Below are 21,429 nucleotides of genomic sequence, written 5' to 3'. Positions count from 1 at the left end.
CTGTCAGAGTTTTTGGGTCTCCATGAAACAGCATGAACTGTTAGAGTGCAGAGGTTGGCAAGGCTGCCATGGGCACGAGGAAAATGAGCAACATGCAGAAGCCTGGCTGAGCAGTTCTTTTCTTGTATTTGGCCCACAGTACAGTGCAACAGATTGGGGGAGCTTCAGAAAGCTAGGAAAGAACACTGGGGGATGTTTTCATTGCCTGTTACATTTATAGTTAACTTAGAAATATTGACCAAATGGCAGAAAATAGCCAGGTAAATGCTTTCATTTCCGGGCCCCATCACTGCTACTCACTGCCTCCATCATCATGGCCCTTTTTTTCATGGTATTTAATAGACCGTTTCCTAAAGCAGTTTTAGGTTTAAAGTAAAATTGAGAGGAAGGTACAGAGATTTCCCATAGACCTCCCACTCCCATACATGCATAGCCTCCCCTGTTATCAACATCTCCCACCAGGGTGGTGTATTTGCTACAATTGATGACACCAGGGTGGTGTGTTTGTTACAGTTGATGAGCCTACATTGACACATCGTTATCACCCAAAGTCCCTAGTTTACATTAGGGTTCACTCTTGGTGGTGTACATTCCATGGATTTGGACAAATTTAATGACATGTAACCGGCATTACAGTATCATGCAAAGTAGTTTCACTGCCCTAAACATCCTCTGTGCTCTGCCAGTTCATCCCTTCCTCCCCGAGAACCCATGGCCACCACTGATCCTTTTATTGTCTCCATAGTTTTGCCTTTTCCAGAATGTTAGATAGTTGGAATCATACAGTATGCAGCCTTTTCAGATTGGCTTCTTTAACTTAGCAACATGCATTTAAGTTTCCTCCATGTCTTTTCATGACTTGACAGCTCATTTTTTTTTTTTTTTTTTTTTTTAGCACTGAATAGTATTCCATTGTCTGGATGTACTAGAGTTTATTTATTCATTCACCTACTGAAGGGCATTTTGATCACTTCCAAGTTTTGGTAATTATGAATAAAGTTGCTATAAACATCCATGTTTCTGTGTGGACATAAGTTTTCAACTCCTTTGGGTAAATACCAAGGAATGCAATGGCTGTATCATATGGTAAGAGTATGTTGAGTTTTGTGCCAAACCATCTTCCAAATGGCTGTAGCATTTTGCTTTTCCACCAGCAATGAACGAGAGTTCCTGTTGTTCCACATTCCAACTGGCATTTGTTGTGACAGTCTTCTGGATTTTGGCCATTCTAATAGGTGTGTAGTGGTATCTCATTGTTGTTTCAATTTGCATTTCCTTGATGACACATGATATGGAGCATCTTTTCATATGCTTACTTGCCATCTGTATATCTTCTTGATGAGGGGTCTGTTAAAGTTCATTGTCCTTTTCAACTGTCACATTAAGTGACTTTATCTTGACAGATGTTTAGTGACTATAGTGGGCCAAATGGTGGCCCCTAAAAAATGTGCCCACATATGCATCCCGAGAGCAGCTGAATGTTACCTTATCTTGCAAGAGGGTCTCTGTGGATGCAATTAAGTTAAGGTTCTTGAGATCCTAAATTATCCAGGTGGGCCCTAAATCTAGTGATAAGTGTCCTTATTGAACCACACAGAGAAGACAAACGTGGAAGCGAAGGTGGTGCGAAGATGAAGGCAGAGATTGGAGCGAGGAGGACACAAGCTCAGGAACGCCTGGGCAGCCCCGGGAAGCTAGAAGAAACAAGGAACAGATTTTCCTCTGGAGTCCCCAGAGGGAGTGCAGCTCTGCTGGATGTCAGACTTCTAGCCTACAGAACAGTGAGACAGTAAGTTTCTGTTGTTTTTAAGCCACGAATTTCATGGTAATTTATTGTGGCAGCCCCAGAAAACTAATCCAGTGACTAAGGGCAGTTACTCTGTGTCTCTACATTCAAAGAGTAGACTCAAGAATCTGACAGAGCGAAAAGGTGAGGAAAAGCTGCCTGCCACGTGATGTTTTTCTGGTTTCACAAATGCCCCATGGAATGGGTGTGGAGAGGCAGCCTCTTAGTCACTAACGTCCTTTCATACAGAGGGCATCATTGTCTAGGATCATCAAGGCTGGGCTATAAAAAGAGGCATGTCATCCATTGCCTGCCATTCCTGGAATTGCCTTGTTCAGAACAATCCCCTGGGTTTTTGCAGCTAGATTTTAATTCACTCAAGCCCTAGATTCCCCCTCTTCCCTCAGAAGGCTGCTACCCCTCAGTCTGAGAAATTTAATAGGCAGAGACAGGCGAAAGGATCTTGAAGAAAGCAGGAGCTCTCTACCGTGTAACTCTATACCACAGAACTATCAAGGGGTTGCGTGAATTTATTCTACCGGTGAGAGGAGAACCAGAGCGAACGGTAAAGCACACTTTTTTCTCTCTCTTTTCCCTCCTCTCTTTGGTCCCTTCTAGACTGCGATCTCCTTAAGGGCATCAGGTCTTGGCTGTGTCTCTACTTACAGTACCAAGGAAAGCGTCTGGCCTGTGGTTTTTGAATGGAACATCTAAGTACTTCCGCTATGCTCCGCTTTCACGGTACTGTCTCCTCAGGCCCTGGTTTTCATGCCTGGCTGTACTTTACCATCACCAGACAGCCTTGAAGAAGCAAACAGACAGATGAGAAGAAAGCTGTGCGCTGTTCCCAATGAAACCATTCTCTCCTGGGGGCCAGGACATGGGTGTTTTCAGGAGCCTGCCCTGGGGATTGTCCAATGCAGCCAGGGCTCTCAGCTAATGCCCTGAGAGTTCCTTGTTGCTCTTGCCTTTCTGTTCTTGGAAATTTCTTCCAAAATAGGTTTTAAAAATCAGGTTAAACCCTTGATGAAATTAGGAATGAGTTCAAGACTTCCCTATCTGAATTGTTTTTTTATTGCTAGATTTTATACTTCCTGCATGCTGTGCTTGCTTTTCTGCCAGACCCTGATATTTTGCTAATTGTAGCTCTCATGTTATACATGCTGGTTTCGTATCTCCAAATAGTGCTTTTCAGAGGAATTGGCAAGAGTGGATATTTCAACAGGCATCCCCAAGATGGCTCTGAGAATCCCTGGCGAACGGATGACTCCAGATTGATGGCATTTGGGGGGAGAAGACTGAAGGGTTCAGAGCAAGAAAGCCCTCTTCCCTCAAGTTTTAGCATTAGGTTATTCATTCATCATGGTTTTTATTTTTTTTTTTTTGAGGAAGATTAACCCTGAGCTAACATCTGCTGCCAACCCTCCTCTTTTTTGCTGAGGAAGACTGGCCCTGAGCTAACATCCGTGCCCATCTTCATCCACGTTATATGTGGGATGCCTGCCACAGCATGGCTTGCCAAGTGGTGCATAGGTCTCCACCAGGGATCCGAACTGGTGAATCCCAAGCCACCGAAGTAGAAGGTGCGAACCTAACCCCTGCACCGCCAGGCTGGCCCCTGATCGTGGCATTTTTTAACTAAAAAATTCTCTGCTGTGTCTTTAAAATGCCAAAAATCCGTTGGAGCGAGGAGAGAGAAAATAGCATCAGGATTTTGAGCCAATTATTGAGAGTATATTGGATAGTAAGATTTAGTGATATAGAGCCCCAAATAGAATGGATAACAATTTATGACATCACAGACTAAAAGGGACAACGACCTGGATCATTATCTTGTAATTATCAACCAGGTTTCTTTATATTTGGCACAATAGGTACAGACACTAAAAAGAACACCGACATTTTGAGAGAAAGCCAGGCTCCTTAGGAGGTTAACCCTCTCTTTTAAGCTGAAACTGTTTCTTAAACTTCCTTAAGCAAGATGATTAATCCATTTCATATTACAATCCAGAACTCTGTTAAGTATGTTCCTTCCTATGAAAATAAAGAACAAGAGCTCTCCTTAAAACCTTCACATATTTTAGCCAAAGGTGAGGTTAAAAATACATTACGGCTTTTAACACGTGCGCTCTCCTCACTTTGAAGTGGGCATATTAGAACTCCAAGCCACAGCATACGCATGGTTGCTGGGCACATGGAGAAATTGCTATAGCAACACAGTCTCTAGTTTTACTCCTGAAATGCCCTGTGTGAGCAGAAAGTAATTTAGATGAAGAGTGGTCCTGGTACTCCTGTTTCTTATTGTGGCCTCTTGTGGGCCTAGGGGTGGGTGACATTTGATTGTCTCTTCTCAAAATTTGGGAAAATACAAACATATTCACACTCAAATACATATGTATGTACTTATATATCTACTTATATGCATATTCTTGATTAAACTGTATTAATCAATGCTTTCATCTTAGCTGTGGGAGGAAACAGGACTAAGGTATTCGAAGTAACCTTGCCCTAAGTGTTAATTGGCAGGGCAGAATTTCTTTGTGTTCATTACATTAAACTCTCACTGTGTATAATTTTAGAAAATTTCTGTTTTGCTCTAATGAAACACAGCCCACTAAAACTGCATTGAAAGGTGTAATGTTTTCTTGCCTCTAGTTTGCAATCATGTTCTGAGCAGTATCTATTCAAATAAGTACGTGTGATTAAAATTTTCTATACAGTACGTAATTCAAACATTAAAAATCTTCCGCATGGGATATAATTAAGTTAAAATTACACAGTTCTGCAGATATGATGTAGTCAGGGTGTTTTGGAGTATGTGCAGGGTCTATAATACAGATATTTGCAAATATTGGAATTACTAAAAATGAGCAAAAAACAATAAAAACTTCATGAAAATGATAGATCAGAAACAAAAGGAATCCAAACAGGTGGCCTAAAATTTTTAAAGTACTCACTTCTATCTGTAAGTTAGGAAAAGAATGGAAACAAAAGCAGATTTATACACAGTGAAAGAGCCCACATCGCTCAGCCAGCCGAGACTATCTTCGTGCTAGAATGGAATGAAAGCAACAATTAAGCCACGTTTCTGTAACTGTACCTGAGATTATGTGGATCATGTTAACCCAGGTATTTAAAGACTTGAAGACCCTATGAAATAAGGATGAATCAGTTGTGAGCACTAACAAATGAAGAATAAGGAAAAGTATGTATTTCAAGAGAACTGATATTCTGTCATCACTAACTGGTAACTACTCTTTCACCAAGTTATCAGATTGACTCAGTGGAAAAGGCTTCATGGACCACATGGATCCTTGCCAATTTTCTATGTTTATTTTGGGGCCAGCCTCAAACTGAAAAAAAAAAAAATTGTTAGTTTCCAGTATTGAAATAAGTACCTCTGAGAAGGGAATAAAATAAATAATTGATTTATATTCCAGAATCATTCATCTTCATTGGCAGAAAATATATTACAAATATATGGCTCTATTCTTGCAAAGACAATACTCCCATTGACTTAAAGAAAATATTATGGAATGAAGTTCAAATAGAGCTTCCAAATTTTATGCATCATTCCTAAAATTTAAACAAAGTTTCACTTGACTTCCTTTTGAAAATGTTCATTCTGTTAATAAGAACTGAGTTTAAAGTAATTCTTCTTCTTTTTTTTTGGTGAGGAAGATTGGCCTTGAGCTAACATCTGTTGCCAATCTTCCTCATTTTTGTATGTGGGATGCTGCCACAGCATGGCTTGACAACTGGTGTGTAGGTCTGCACCCGGGATCCGAACCCATGAACCCCAGGCCACCAAAATGGAGCTCGAGAACTTAACCACTACACCACCTGGCCTGCCCTAAAGGAATTCTTTTACATGGAGAATATCGATTGGTCGGATGTGTGTATTTAATGTGTAAAATAACTCTTCTTATAAAAGATCATGCTATCTTTATGTATTCCTCAAATTCATGAAATATTCCAAATGAAAACCTCATCAGTATGTCTCATAAATTTCCGTTACCCAATGTTAGCAGGATGCGTGGCACAAAACAAACTTTTATTGATTATCTCCTGTGCTTAGTGCCTTGTGTTATAAACTTTAGAAAAGACAAAGCATTACAAAACACAGGTCATACCATACATACCATTCCAATGTAGTTCAAGAGACAGAGACTTTATATATTTAGATATACACGAATATAACTCTTCCATAAATAACGGGATATTGAATTACTAGAAATTGCCATTTTTGTACCTCAAAAATGGTTGAATATTGATGATTTCATATGGTTTAACCTAATACACATATCCAATTCACACTTATGAGTGTAATGAAAATGGAAGTACAAATAACAGAAACATAGACATGTCTACATATGACTTGGGGTGTTATAGAAATATTCATCTGTGACATTGCACCTGAGACACTTCTTTAAGAATTAGTAGGATTTTAACAGAGGCTGGATGCGGGAAAGCATGGTATAAAGGATCATTAATTCATACAACACATTTATTGAGCACCTACCAAGTACCTAACATCAGGTTAAACATGGGACTGGAATAATGAGAAAGACCGACGCAATCCTAGATTCCACGGAACTGACTCCGCAGCTCACAAATGTTTGGACTGAAGACAAGAGAGAACTTGGGAAAGGAGACGTGATAACTGTTCCTTTCAAATATCTAAGATCAGTAAGAGGCCAGGAGGCGACCAGAACTGTTTCCTACAGTTCCAAATGACGTCAGTAGGACCACTAAGTCAAGATAACCCAAAATCAATTACACTCAATTTAAGGGAGAGCGTGCCAATAACTCACTGAGTTTAAACGACTGCTGTAGTCTCACAGCTTAAAGTGGCTGTGATTCTAAGACACAGAAGTGTGGAGTGTTTGCATTCATTTAATAAAATTTAAACAAATCCCGCCTAATTTCCCTCTGAAAATGTATGAGCAGCATTTCTTAAATTATGTCCTGGTGTTACAATAAGGTCTCATGATATTTTAATAGCAGTTCTGTGAAAAAGAGTTCAGTTGCCAGATAATATGAGGTTAAAAAAAGTTTTTTCCTGCGGAGCTTTCCTGGCACTTTTACATGACAATACGCTTCATACTTTTCTCCCAAAGGGGAATGTAATTATTGCACTGTTTCTTAAATTATTTGACCACAAAGCTTTCTGTTTCTTTGGTTTTTTTCCCCAAACAGTACTTATACGACACTGGTGGTTCATGAAACACAGTTTAAGAGGAAAAACCAAATTGGCCTAGTATATAGGGCATGTCGTGGGGGAGCCACTATTAGAACGAGGCTAGCAAGTTTGATTAGGAAGAGAGTGTATTGAAGCTTTTAAATATATGATCAAGGAGGATGTGTTTTATTCCACGGACAAAGGAAAGCCATTATGTATTTTAAGAAACAGGGTAATGCAGTCACTTGACCTGTGCTTTAGGCCTATAACCACCCAGAGAATGGATTGCTGAGGAGAAAGGCAGGAAGATATAGAAGGCTACTCAAATAATCTACGAGGTAGATACGAAAGGCCTAGACTAAGGGAGTAGCAGCAAGAATTAAACATAGATGGATGTTTTGTGGGAGAATTGTGAGAGGGAATTGGTGATATTTGAAGATAACTTTGACTTTTGGAGTAAGGGATGAAGCCAAGATTTCTGTTTTTGGTGAGGAGATGGAGAGAAGAGGTATCCAAAATAGGAATACAAGAGGAGAAAGAATTTCAGCTGTGACACCCTTGCAACAAATAGGGACCTGAGTGAGCAGAGTATATCTGTGGAAGCTCTGCTTTGAGTAAAGGTAATTCACTTAAATTGGTGCCCATTTAGCTTCTCTTCATCAATAATATCTTTTTTTCTCTTAAGGCTCATCTTTTGCTATTTTGTCAAATGTTAAATACCCTCAAGAATAAAAAGAATCAAATTCTAAGCACTCTCTTAAGTTATTACATTTAAGAATCAGAAAGGACCACATATGGAAAACTTGTCACAAGGCAAGAAGGCAGATAAAAGCATGAAAGACAAATGCTTAGCTGACATTCTGAACCAGATTTTTTTCCTGAAAAAAGAGACTACATAGCTCTTCTTCAGTCTAACTATTCTGTGTTCGGTAGTTACCGCAGAATTTAGGGAGATACTGGGTACAGGGCCAAGAGCAAAGACTTTGGAATCAGAGAGCCCTGGGTTCATGTACTGGCTCTGTCACCTCCTAGCTATGTGATTTTGGGCAAGTTAGTGTCTTTGTTCTACTGAGCCTCAGTTTTCTCATTCACAGGAGAATCCCAAAATCATCTCACAAGCTTGATGTGATGATCAAATGATATAATACATGTAAGATGTTCAGTCTAAGCCTTAGAAGTCTTTGTATTTATTGATAATGTTCTGCTAATGTGAGAATAATTAAAGATAAAAATGGAAACATCTTGAGCATTATTAAAATTCCAAACCAACTGAGGTTTTCTAAACTCCCTTGCTTCTTCATAGAGGGGAAATATTTGCTTTTCAATGGTGAGTCTTAGGTACCATGGAAACAAGGATTGCAAAGACTTCAAGTAAATAGAAAGCAAGCAGCCAAAGCCCAGTTTTTCATAACAACGTAACCATAAAATTTTGAGCAGATCAAGATTTCTATGGAATTCTGAAGGAACATACGTACTTATTACTATATTACCAAATCAAGAACTTCTGAATATTGAAAATTTCTAAACCATCTAATATATACTGCTTTCCACTTTGCTGTTTCTTTTATTACACATTTGCAAGAAATGCAAAGTAAAAGATGAAAAGGCAAACAGTAACAACAATGAATGATCTTAAATCAGCACATTTTATGATCAATGGTATAGCTTTCTCAGTGAGTACAAATAATCATTTGCTCCATACTTCAGAGCAAGAGAGTCTATTTAACATTTTCATAATTTAAAAGGAAGAATTTTATGAGTTAGAGAAGAACTTTTGTTCTTTTTTTTGGTTTTACTGTTTTGTAGTTTTTCAATGTGACGTTACCTTTGATGGAGATTTAATTGAACATGGTTGATTTTTCTTAGGTGCAAGGCAATGTATCTGATTGCCATTAACCATGCTTCCACATAGCATTATTCTAAGGCAGAGGTATCTATAAAAACAAACTCGTTTGCAATGACTTGTCTCTCTTATCATCTGAGAAACAATTTGATTTTTAAAAGGCCAAGAAAATTTCTGTGATTTGTAATATATTTCAAGACTATGTATTCTAACATTCCTCACTATCAAGAACCATTAAGTCAAGCCAGCCCTGATGGCCTGGTGGTTAAAGTTCTGTGCGTTCTGCTTTGGTGGCCCAGATTCCATTCCCGGGCACAGAACCACACCACTTGTCTGTCAGTAGCCATGCTGTGGTGGTGGCTCACATAGAACTAGAAGGACCTACAACTAGAATATACAACTATGTACTGGGGCTTTAGGGAGGGGGAAAAAAAGAGGAAGATTGGCAACAGATGTTAGCTCAGGGCAAATCTTTCCCAGCAAAAAAGAACCACTAGGTTCCCAACAAGACTATAGTCAGGCTGCAGTAAGTGGAGACTTGAGGACCAAAGTTGCAGATGAATCCAGCTTCAGAGGAAAAAACCCCAAAACCAAGAAGTGCAATTTCAATTCCATTCACAATGTTTCTGATCTCATAGGAAAGCAAAGATTTCTAATATAAGAGGCCTACAAATTTCTCCCCAATATGGAAATAACACATTCACAAGATTAAAAATAACCAAGCAATAAAAGAAGTCTCCTTTCATCCCAGATTCTGAGCCGTCAACTGCTTTTTGTATATTTCTTCAGAAAATCCTAATGCATAGACACATAGATGTGCATCCTCTTTCTTTACATAATGAGGACATATTACATGCAGTGTTCTCTACTTTGGTTTTGCCTTCAAGTTTTATATGAGAGAATTTTCTATAGCCTCACATGTGGAGAAACCTCATTGTTTCAAAAAGCATTGCAGTATTCCATCCTGGGGATAAACAGTCCTCGATATGCTATTGCAACAAGAGTGCAATGGACAACTTGTATGAAAGTCTTTGTGCTCATTTGGAATTTTATTTTAGATAATTCCGAAATTTGTAATTACTGAGTAAAAGGGCATATACACTTAAATTTTTTGACAGGTATTTTCAAATTGGCCTTCAAAAAGACTGTACCGATTTGCAACCTCATCAACAAAGTATGAACCATTCCCTGTCCCACGTCTTCATCAACACTGTGCACTAACTGCTTTGATCTTGACAAATTCTTCTTAGATGCTTATTTACCATCTGCATTTCTTTCCCTATATCTGCATGTTCAAACTCTGCCCAATTTTCTCTTGGGTTGCTGATCTTTTCCTTAAGTATATTTTAAGAACTAGTTGTATATTAATTAAATTAGCCCTTTGATTAGTATATGTCCACAGATACGATCAGTTTTTGTGTTTTTTTGGTCTGTTACTTGGTTTTGTGGTTTTCTTGCGTTGGATATTCAAATTTAATAATGCTTTCTTATAAGCCTTCTTGATTTTATCATCATTAAAAAGATTTTGCTCATCACTGAAATCAACCAACCAACAAAGAAATAGCCAAGATTTTTTCCTAGTGATGATGGTGATGATGGTGATGACGAAAATGATGATAATGATGATGACATTAAGCCCTAATATCTAGAATTTGTTTTATTCAGGAGAATGAGATAGAACCCAAGATTTATTTATTTTTTACTTTTCCAACTGCCTAACTTGTGGTTTAAAAAACCAACTTTGTCAAATTACAAAATGCCTTAGGTGTTTGAGTATTTCCTGGTCTCTGTTTTAATCCATTAATCTGTGTGTTTTATCCTCTGCTAAGATAAAACTCATTTAACTTCTTTAGCTTTATAATATGTTTATAAGAGCTGGTGTTCTCTCATTACATACACTACTATTTCAGAATTCTTCCAGCTATTTTCACAAATAATTCTTCACACAATGTTGGTGCCCTTGTGGTTCATTTATAAATAACAAATACGTAAAAAATACTGCCTTTCTATCCAAGAACATGATATGTCTTTCTACTTGTTCAAGTAGAAAGTATTTTTTTGTCTCTAAGTAGAATTTAAAATTTTTGTTCTAAAATTCTGTAAATTTATTACCTCTCTGCCTACAGCAATTTTTCTGTATTCTCTCTCTCTTTTTTTTTTTGTGAGGAAGATTGGCCCTGAGCTAACAGCCATTGCCAATCTTCCTCTATTTTGTATATGGGATGCTGCCACAGCATGGTTTTGATGAGCAGTAGGTAGGTCTGTGCCCAGGATCCAAACCCACAAACCCCGGGCCACTGAAGTGGAACGCGCAAACCCAACCACCACGCCACTGGGCTGGCCTCTGCATTCTCTTGATGTATTTTCAATGTTTTCCTTAGAAATTGAGTAAGTTTCCTAGCTATACAAAATCATACTATTTGTCAAAAATCATTTTTCCATTCTCTTTACAATTTTCACATTTTTCTTGCCAATTATCTGTCTTGTCTAATTGTACCCGCTAGTATGTTAAGAACAATACCAAATAATACTGGTATCTGTGGGCATCTTTGTCTTTTTCCTAACTTTAAAGGTAAAACACTCATCTGGATGCTGGCTTTCTTATAAAGGTTTGGGTGAAAACGAAAGACAACAGAAAGGTTTCTTTTTTCTTACTCCATCCATGAATCTCAGGAGAACTGTGCAGGTAAACATGCCATGTATTTTCATTTACAGTTGCTTTAAAGTGTGTTTTAATCATTGTGGTATGCAATATTAATTTTACATAGAAATAATAAAAAATATTATGTTTTACAGAAGGAAAATGTCTTTTAAAAAAATACACACACACTCACACACAGATATTTAACACCACAGCATGAAGCTGGCAGAGGGGTTCACTATCAAAGCAGTTTTGTTTTTATTTCTAATCTTCTTATGTATGCATTTTCACCAATTTAGTAAAGACAAATCCCAATATGCTCGTGCCTCTCATTTTAGCTTTTGTGATTTCTTTCTTTTTTCTCTTACCGTTAAAATTTGTGTGTTCGAAATCTTTACAAATAAATGAGCTGAAACAAATAAAACTGAATTCGCTTGAGATTTTGAAGACGTCTGGTGGAATTATTTTCTAAGTAATTAGACCAAGAGGTGGGGCAATTCCCTGAAGTAACCTCCCGTACGGTTGAATACCCAGTTATTCCTACAGTCCTCAGCCTGCATGCAGTGAGCATATTGATTCACAAATTGACCAACAATTATATAGAGCTGCCACCTGATTTTCTAAGACCATTTGTGTTATTATGAGTATAGGCCTCACAGGCTTTTTTAAAGGATGCGTCTTCCCAGCCCTCTCTCAGTCTGCTCTATTTTTTACGTTCCGTCACCTCAATACGCTCTTCATGTTGTTAGAGACACTGCACGCAGATCCCCCTCAAGTGCTGGTCTCTGCTTGCCCCTGGTTAATTCAATATTCGGAGGCAAATATGAATTAATTAAAATTTGGATTTTGAAAATATGTATCCATTTTAGTATGTAGAGATACCTAAGAAAGAAAATGAAGATATTTAAATGTTCCCACTTACGCCAAATTTGTCACTATGTAGCTTGGAAAAATTGATCAGTGAAGTCTTAATATTTAAAACATGTGTCTTAATATTATAAAATTATAAATCTAGAAGGGATCTGAAAGTTGAAAGTGCTATTCTCCCTGCTGGAGAGCAAAAACACTAAAACCACTGAAGAAAGATATATATCTTTCCAATTTAAAATAACTCCAGGAAATTCCATAACAATCTTACGTTACCCACCGAGAAGTAAAAAATTGCTATCAAGAAAGTTTCCTTGATAGCCAATCTAAATCCCACAGGTTATTAAAATCTACTTCATACGCTCTATGCCTTTAGCATTTTACTGATAAGGATGATATTTACAGAACAATAAAGTCAAGAGTTTAACCATGCCAGGAGCAAAGATACCCTGATCAAGACCCACCCAGACTCTGGCTACACTCAACACTTCTCTTTCCAGATGTCAGACTATCACTACTCTCAATCACTCTAGATTTAACTTGAACTAAGAATTAGGTAATCAGGATTCATTTTTAGATGTAAGTTAAGGATACAGGATATTTTGAATCTACATTATTTACAAATTATTTTGAAAATATAAGGGGAAATTATGCATGTGAATTATCATTTGACAGTCACGTAAGCAAGTGTAATTATCCCTAGTTGAACATGTTCTCCAACCCCAGGATATTGAGATCTGACACCAGACTTGACACACAAGTGAAATTCAACGACATCTTTGATGGGGCATTTACCATTAATTCAGTGTGTTCACTCTCATTATTTACCTTCTTCCGCATGAACCATGTTTGAATTCCATGTAGTCCAACAGGAGTCAAGTCAAGATTTATTCATCACGTTTGACTTTGCAATGCATGGAACGAGATCATCAAATCTTAACCAAACTGATTCAAAACTTTTTGCCAAAGGATAATAACTCCATTTTCAGTTTCACTAATTGAAAGAACAGTATGACAACACACCAAAGAAGCAAGTAAATGAACCCTCAGCAGCAGTCCAAATGCAATGCAAAACTCACCAGAGGTTTCGTCTACCCTCTCATCTACTATGTGGTCCTTCTGATGAACCCATTCACTATTGCACTTGAAGTAGATCTGGGTGGCAGGGCTGGCTTTACAATACAGGTTCACAGGCTTATTCTTCACAATATAAGCTTCTTCAGGCTCAATAAGGAAATGTGGCAGAGGCTCAGGAGGATCAGATGGAAAGGTTTCTGGGAGTTCGTGAAAAAAATCGTCGTCTGGTAAAACAAGAAGTGGAAAATGATCAAAACATTGTAGCCGCTTGCCTTTTACTTGCTACTCATTTAAAAATAATGACTCACAAATGATCTAATTAAGTAATTTGAGTGCTTCCTATGAATCAGGCAGTATGTTAGGTCTATTGACTGGTTGCTCACTTAAGGATTTAGATTATTATTCTCATTTTCACTTATGGTAAAACTCAACATTAGGAAGGACAGATATTGTGCCCTGAGCGCACAGGTAGTTAATAGCAGAACTGGAATCAGAATCTAGGTTTGTCTCACTCAAAACCTGTGATCTCCCCAATACAGCCCCATACCTCCCACTACTCAGGTCTACGCTTGAGAGCTGACAAAAGCCAAGGAGACTTTATTAGGAAACTTTGTTTGAAAAGTATAAGGCTCATAGGTAAACCTTTAATCCCGTGTAAGGAGCTGAGAAGGAACACTAGAAACATGAATTAAGGATCTTTAAGTTCAGATTCAAATCTATCATTATTTTCAAAAGATGCCACTGCATGACAGATTTATTCATTCAAAGCAGAAATATTTACTGAGCACAGAATTTTTCTGAGCCATGGAAGCACGGATGATAATGTCAAGTTAGCCGACAGTAGATCCACAGCTGAGCCTGGAGTCTAGCAATGCTGTTTGGTCTTATTCGGGAACTATACCTCAAATCTCCTATGTGTTATATGAGTAGTCAAACTTATTCTCATTAGAATATTGCTGAGCATTATCATGAAGAACAGCAGTCGCAGTTTTTATAACACTGAAAATTATCAAATATATCACTCCCACCCTGCTGTTCCACCACCACTGAATAAACAAAACCCCTGAATCACTGGAGATATTTGTACACTTTGAGGTATCTTTTTCTGCATGATTCCACATAAAAAATAGAAAAAAGTAAAAGTGCCTTGAAAAATCTCATTATCATATTTCACAAAATTCAAAGTAAAAAGAGTCTTTTCAACACGCTCCTGACAAATTAGGCCTAATAATTCTCTTCCTGTGAGGGATCGTGTAGAACAAAACTACTATTAATTCCATAAGTTGATTAGGCACTGCAGGCTAAAATGTAAGGCTAAAACTCTGAGGTCAAGATTAAAACTTTTCACAAGTTCTTTAACAGTACCTATATTCAGTAGCAAATACAGGATACGGTATTTGTACTTAAAGACGTGTTGCTTGGATGTTAACTTGAAGCTTATTTCATCACTCATTCAGTTGTTGCCCTATTTTAGGAAATGCCCAAAGCGGACATTTGTCCACTAAGAAACCTGGCCTAAGACTTTTCATCTACGTCATGGGATAGCCGTCAAATAGTAATGACGTCTGGTCTCTGCCAAACTGTTTTGCAGTAAAAATTGGCTTCACCTGCATCACAGACAAAACTAGCTTTCAAAGCTGCTTCACAATTAGAAACTCCTGACACTGGAATGTAAATGATGCTTTCTTTTTCACTTTACTTCCTTGATTTGCTTTCTTCTGGCAGGGCATCATTTCTGGTTTTTCCACTGTTGAACATCAAGGACTCAACCTGTCAGCTTACTAAAGAATAACCTTGTTTCCATCAATTTCAGCTTCCTTAGTCAATATGCAAGAACACTCAAGACTCCTTAAATAAACAGTTCAGAAAGGCAAAGGAATGGGGAACTGAGGTATTGACAGACCCATCAGCATGAAGCTGAAGTCTTGAAGGCCTTATTCAAGTTTTTCTTCCAAAGCACTTACTGTTGTATGTAATGATGGACAGTGCTGATAATCAATAAAGCGCCAGAAAATATCAGACTCAAATGCTGTAAAATGTTAGCTGTTGTTTTAAATTATTATTACTCATAAAGGTAGAGGATCAACTTGATTTTTTTTACTATTGGTGTATATTTATACAAACAAAAACGTGTATGTATTTCATAACGTATATTTGTTCAGGTATGCACATATAGAAAGCCTTTCTTTGAGTCATTGTTTCAGAAGGGGAGATCTGTTCCTTTGGAAGGAATGATGATTGCAGGTTATCCAATGATTGGTTACTCCCTTACCTTGTTCAATAATGCAGCAAAAGTGCTTATACCGTCACATCTACGGAAAGACAGAGGGCCACTACAAATTGATTACTCTTGCTGCAGAAGCATGTATCTATTTCTTCGGATTATTTTATTGTAAACTACTCAGAAGACTAATGGACAATGAGAAAGTCATACAGGTTTTCAAGTCAAAAGGGGCTCTGTTAAGTGCTGGAAAAAAGAGTAATGATTTAATGATGTATTTAGAAAATATATGGACAAACTAATTTTGCATTTCCTTAATCTGGAGTTTTAAGACAAGAGAACCACTACAAGAAAAGAGAAGTAATTCTATGTCTTGGTTGAAGGCTTCATAAAATGTCGATTTTTCAAGGTGTTTGTTAAATAACACTTAGTATGTAACTTGTCAAGGAATGATTTCTATCATTTGAAATGTTTTCATCATGTGGTAGATACAGCGTTTCTTTTACATAATATTCTAGCTTCTGTATGAACCTCGTCTCTTAGATTTGATCGAGAGATGCCTTAAGCAACCACAGCATATTAGTTTATTAATATTTCTTGTAAGATATGTACAGGATATTTAAGTCTATGTCCTAGATGAATTCATATCAGGCAATATGGCACATCACTTTTAGCACTCAATTCAGGTGTTGGGAATGACATTTATAGAGAAAATTTTTAAGACCCTGAGTCAGTAAGCTATGTACAGTGGGACAGTCATGACAAAATGCACATGAGCTGATTATCAGTGGGCTCACGGCTGTTGTGAAATTCTTCCCTTCTTTATTTGCAACAGATGGCCTGGGTACCATGCCCAACCGTGGAAATTGGCCCAGATAACAACTCCCTCATCACCAGGTTAAGTATGCTGAAACCACTTTCCTTGCTCTAGACAAAAATGGTAAATGTCAGCATTAATTTCCAGATGTGATGGTATTTCAGAAATTGTCTTTTTATGAAATTTCATGTTACCTTTTTTTCTAGAGTAAGTTTTGAAAATCAAATAAGCAAGCCAATTCTCTTCAACCAAAATTATAAAGAAAAACATCTGAGTATTTAAATATCCAGCATGGTTAATTCTATATGTATTTAACAAGGAAAAAATGATCATCTCTAAATACCATGTGCATTTAACAGGGAAAAAATGATCGCTTGCAAATGGTCCTCGACAAATACCTCTCCATGAACATTTAGCTCTTCTGCACTTGCTTCACACACGTATGGAAGAATCTCCTTTTCAGCTTTGACAACCTGTTTTACTCATCTATTCCCAAGTTTCAAAAGCCAGAAATACATAACATTAGAATGAAAGCTCTTTGAAGGCAGGGACTATTGCCATTTTCGTTTTTACTTTCGATAAGTCTAGCATAGTGCCAGGCACATTATAGGAGGTCAAAAAAATCTTATAAAAGTATGAAGACTATGCTAATGGAAACTTTGACCATTCCTAAAAGATTCACAAGGAATTTTAGAGTTTACAGTGCCTCAAATTTCATGTACAAATATAAGGTGACATAACAGTAGTAAGATCTACAAACTGGACTGTCTACAAAATTTGTGTGGCTCAGTGCAGAATGAAAATTTGGGGATCCCTGTTAAAGATGTATTAAGAATTCTGAGATAGCGACAGCAGAGCATTAAACCAAGTAGCGGGTCCTGTATGACAGCACAGGTCACATACCCATGAAGCTGGCCCTGTCTACAAATGTCAGTTAACTGAGCGTTCCACTTCATGGAATGTCTGAGAATTGAAATTACATCTTTATTAGTGGCTATTCGTTTTAGAACTTACTTGGTATGTCTCACCTTCTTATGGTGATCAGATGTTTGCTAGAAGAAGGTACGGTTTTTCAGACTGAGAAACTCAGGCTCCACTCAATTCTCTAAGCAGGTGTGTTTGCAGTGGTGTGCAAGGGAAAGCGTGTGATTTCATCTGTTCGTGGCTTTCCCTTTGGATGTACTCCAGGCCCATCCATGGGCCTCATCCGAAAAAAGTAGAATCCCTGCCACCCTGAGGTCAGCTCTTTCAGGGCGCAAGAGGACTGTGTAATCCATGGGGTAGTAAGGTCTAAGAGTCTCCCTTGAGCTGGCAGACTGTTTACTGAAATCAGTTCCTAGCACGCAATGCATTTTCCTACACAAATAAACCAGCTTTCTGATACTATTAAGGTCATGCTGCAAAAGTTGAAGCTATAATGGAACAATGTGATTTTCAGCAGGGAGTCAGTGAGTACATCCTCTTACCACTTTATTTCTTAATATAAATATCCAAAGAGTCTTCTGAGGTCTCCAGGGAGATAATAGGAACTCAATTTGTGAACAGCAACTTCAGCTAGTAAACTTATTCCTGGCAACATGCCACAGACATCCTAAATTAGTATATCTTGTTATAAAGGCACAACCCAGATGCTGATATTGACAGTGTTGTGCTATTTGGGCAAAAATGGCTTGATAAACTAAATTGCTAAACAAGTTTTCTACATGTCCTTTATTCAAATTATCAAAGTAAAATTTCCAAAGTTGGTTTTGTTCTGTACATTGAATTCAGTATTAACCTAAAGCTATGACTGCCATTTGAATTCAGATGTAACATTGTTCATTTTACTCTGCTCTAACACTTGACTTAATTTTCCACTTTCTACCATTATTCAATAATGATATTGCCATTTTTATCTTGACATCAGGTAAATCTCAGTATTTCCTTTTCTGTTATCTTATATATAGCCTTTTGTTTTTTTCACTTATATACAAGAACAGAAAGTTCTGCACCATGTATTATTTTTATAGACTTTCATTCCACCTAATTCTTGACAAAAAAATATTACGCTATGAACATCAATCTAGGAAGCTTTATATTGCTGGTTTTATTGCTATATATCAAGCCTCAATTTTCATCAACTTAATACACAAGTTTCCATATTTCTGAATCATAAGACTTAAACTATTATTGCTCATATCATAAAATATAGGACTATTATCTCTTTGTTTGAGACCTGAAGCGTATTTTTCTGAAATGGAATTTACTTCCAAATGATTCAAGAGCAATTTAAAATGAATGACTGCAAAGCTAATTTTATCTGCACTTGGCTGCCCATCCATCAGAGAGATAATTCATGATATATTACAGCAAAAGGCAGCTGAAATTAACCATTTGAATGAGACTTCAGCTTATTTTTAATATTTCAATTAAAATATCTTTTGGAAGACAAAGACTAGAGTCTATATTTCAAGCAACATATTAATGGATTCATCATCTAAATTTAAGTAGCTGAATATGTAATGCCTTAAACATATTGCACAATTTGGAGGTACTGAATGATTTCTAACTCCAAAAGAAAATTATTTTTTCTGCTTTAAAAGGAATATTTTCCAAATCTGGCTCATACACAATTAATAGTGACATGAAGTCAACATGCTATTCGACACACACACACCTGTGAAACAGGGCCACCTCCTTCTGCCCCAGGTTAAGCTTTCATGATCTCTGACTTTTACTAACATAAAACCCTCCTAAGTGCTTTCCTGCCTAATCTCTGCTTCTGCTGAGATCATAGTCTGTATATCTATATAGATGATATATAGTCTATATAGCGCTCTTAGAAGTTTTTCTAAAATACATTTACTCCCTTCTTCAAATAATTTAATAAATACAATGTAAAGCAAGATGATGTTTATTTTTGTTTATTAGATTAGCTAAAAAATATTGATGAGTGGTTAAGGAAGTCTGTATTTGCATATACTGGCTGTAGTGTAAATGGGTATCACAATAGAAAACATTTGACAATACAAAGAGAAATCTAATCCCTCCAAACAGGTTATCCCACTTCTTGGAATCCATGTTACAGACATAATGGCATCAAAATGTAAATATATATATATATATATATATCACACACACACACACACACAAAGATGTTCATTGTAGCATTGTTTATTTTAAAAAAATGATATATTACAACAAAAGGCAGCTGGAATCATCTATTTGAATGAGACCTGAGACCGAGAACAATTAACAGTCAACTGAGGAATGATTAGATAATTATTTATGATACACCCTTCCAAGAGAACACTGTTTTGCCAATAAAAATAAGGAGGCAGATTCGCATGTATTAAACTAGAAAAGCACATCCATTATTCACTAAGCAAATAAAGCAAGTTTTTGACCAGTCTGCAGAATGATGCCACTTTTTCTTAAGAAATAAAGAAGGAAAGAAAGGAGGAAAGAAGGAAGAAGGAAGGAGAGAAAAAGTGTGTGATGGCTGCATCAATAAATCACATGAAGTGTAAGGTAAAGCCTAGAAACCGATGCACAAAAAACTTAATGGTAATTACTTCCAGGGAGAAGAATTGGACGGCTTCCAGGGGATCTTTTACCTTCTATTTGAAGTCAGTTTCTCAAATGCTAGATTATGGATGATTTCTAAATTTTGTGTGTTTCTTGAGTTTTTATTAAAATTAAGAGAGAGAGAAATTACATAATCCCATCTGCAACCTCCTGCTTCAGCCTCGAGTAACCCCCACAGGTCTCTCCACTCAGTTAAGCCCCCGCACATCAATAGATGACTCCACGAAGCCTTCCATGATGTCCCCACTAAAACCTGTGTTTACAGACCAGCCTACCTGCAGCTACACAGCGTTTATTTCATTCTGCCTGGTTTCATTTCATTTTTGTCTTATTTTCCATTGCCCTAATTTCCTCATCTCTATGACCTCTGACTTGAAACTAAGATAGTTTACTATCTTTCTCATATTTTGTTCAAAGATAAATATTTGCTAGGACTGTCCTAGTTGTTGTAGCTGAAGTTGTACTTTATCTCCCAATGAAGTCTTTTTACCTATAAAAAAAAATAATGAAATAAAAGATATTAAATTCATTAATCTGAATACATAATAAAAATTAGCCTACTAGTCTGGTTATGCAGCTAACATGTTTGTAATTCACTAGTACCCGACTTTCACCTTAAAGTGCTTTATTTTAGGATGTCAGAAAGGTTCGCTAATATGTGTAGAGACTTGTATAATGAATTAAGGAAAATTGCTACCATTTTCCTACTCGCTGTTAATGGTTAGAGTTACAAATCCTATACTACTATTACAAACTTCAGGAATCTGAAGAATAAAACAAGATCACTCAGAAGAATATTATAGAAATTAAACAATTATTGATAGATAAATAAGACAATGTATACTTAAGGCTAACACTTGTTAGTTAACTAAAAGCATAATTTATAGTTTAAAGGAATTTAATAAAGATTTTCAAATTCCACATTATAGTATCTTCACATGACACATGCTGATCTCTGTCCCAGAATACTATCCGTGATGGTCAGTTTTACGTGTCAGCTTGGCCAAGAATACATTCCCCAGTTATTTAATCAAACACTAATCTAGGTGTTGCTGTGAAGGTATGTTGAGGATGTGATTAAATCCAAAATTAGTTACCTTAAGTAAGAGAGATTATCCTAGATAATCTGGGTGTGCCTGATTCCATCAGTTGAAAGGCCTTATAAGCAGAGCTGATGCCTCTATGGGCAACACTACATTAGCATTTGACCGAATAACCAGGGAATGTAGCCTAGCCAAGGTGGCACATAAAACTGGCCATCACACTTCCCACAACTTCATCGCCACCCTGTTTTGTAACTCTTACTCATTCTTCAGATGTCAAACTTCTCTTCCTCTGAAGCCCCCCTCCCCAAGTCCTGGCCATAAGCTCCTGATTCATCTTCCATTGCTCTCTACTCTTATTCTTTCTTTTTATTTCTTCCTCAGT

General features: G+C 37.1%; 1 protein-coding gene across 4 annotated transcripts in view; it reads right to left on the bottom strand.

Annotated features, from left to right (window-relative positions):
* The window catches only part of UNC5C (unc-5 netrin receptor C), a 357,794-nt gene that overhangs the window by 134,169 nt on the left and 202,196 nt on the right, over positions 1-21,429 (bottom strand). For all 4 annotated transcript variants that reach the window (XM_008529402.2, XM_070614239.1, XM_008529401.2 and 1 more), the window contains exon 2: positions 13,399-13,620. In XM_008529402.2, coding sequence (XP_008527624.2) covers positions 13,399-13,620 — 222 coding nt within the window. The remainder of the gene's footprint in view (positions 1-13,398; positions 13,621-21,429) is intronic.

Source organism: Equus przewalskii, chromosome 3 (genome assembly GCF_037783145.1).
Source record: "Equus przewalskii isolate Varuska chromosome 3, EquPr2, whole genome shotgun sequence".
NCBI classification, from domain to species: Eukaryota; Metazoa; Chordata; class Mammalia; order Perissodactyla; family Equidae; genus Equus; species Equus przewalskii.
The sequence above is the reverse complement of the archived record's forward strand: the minus strand, read 5'-3'. Positions and strand labels throughout refer to the sequence as shown.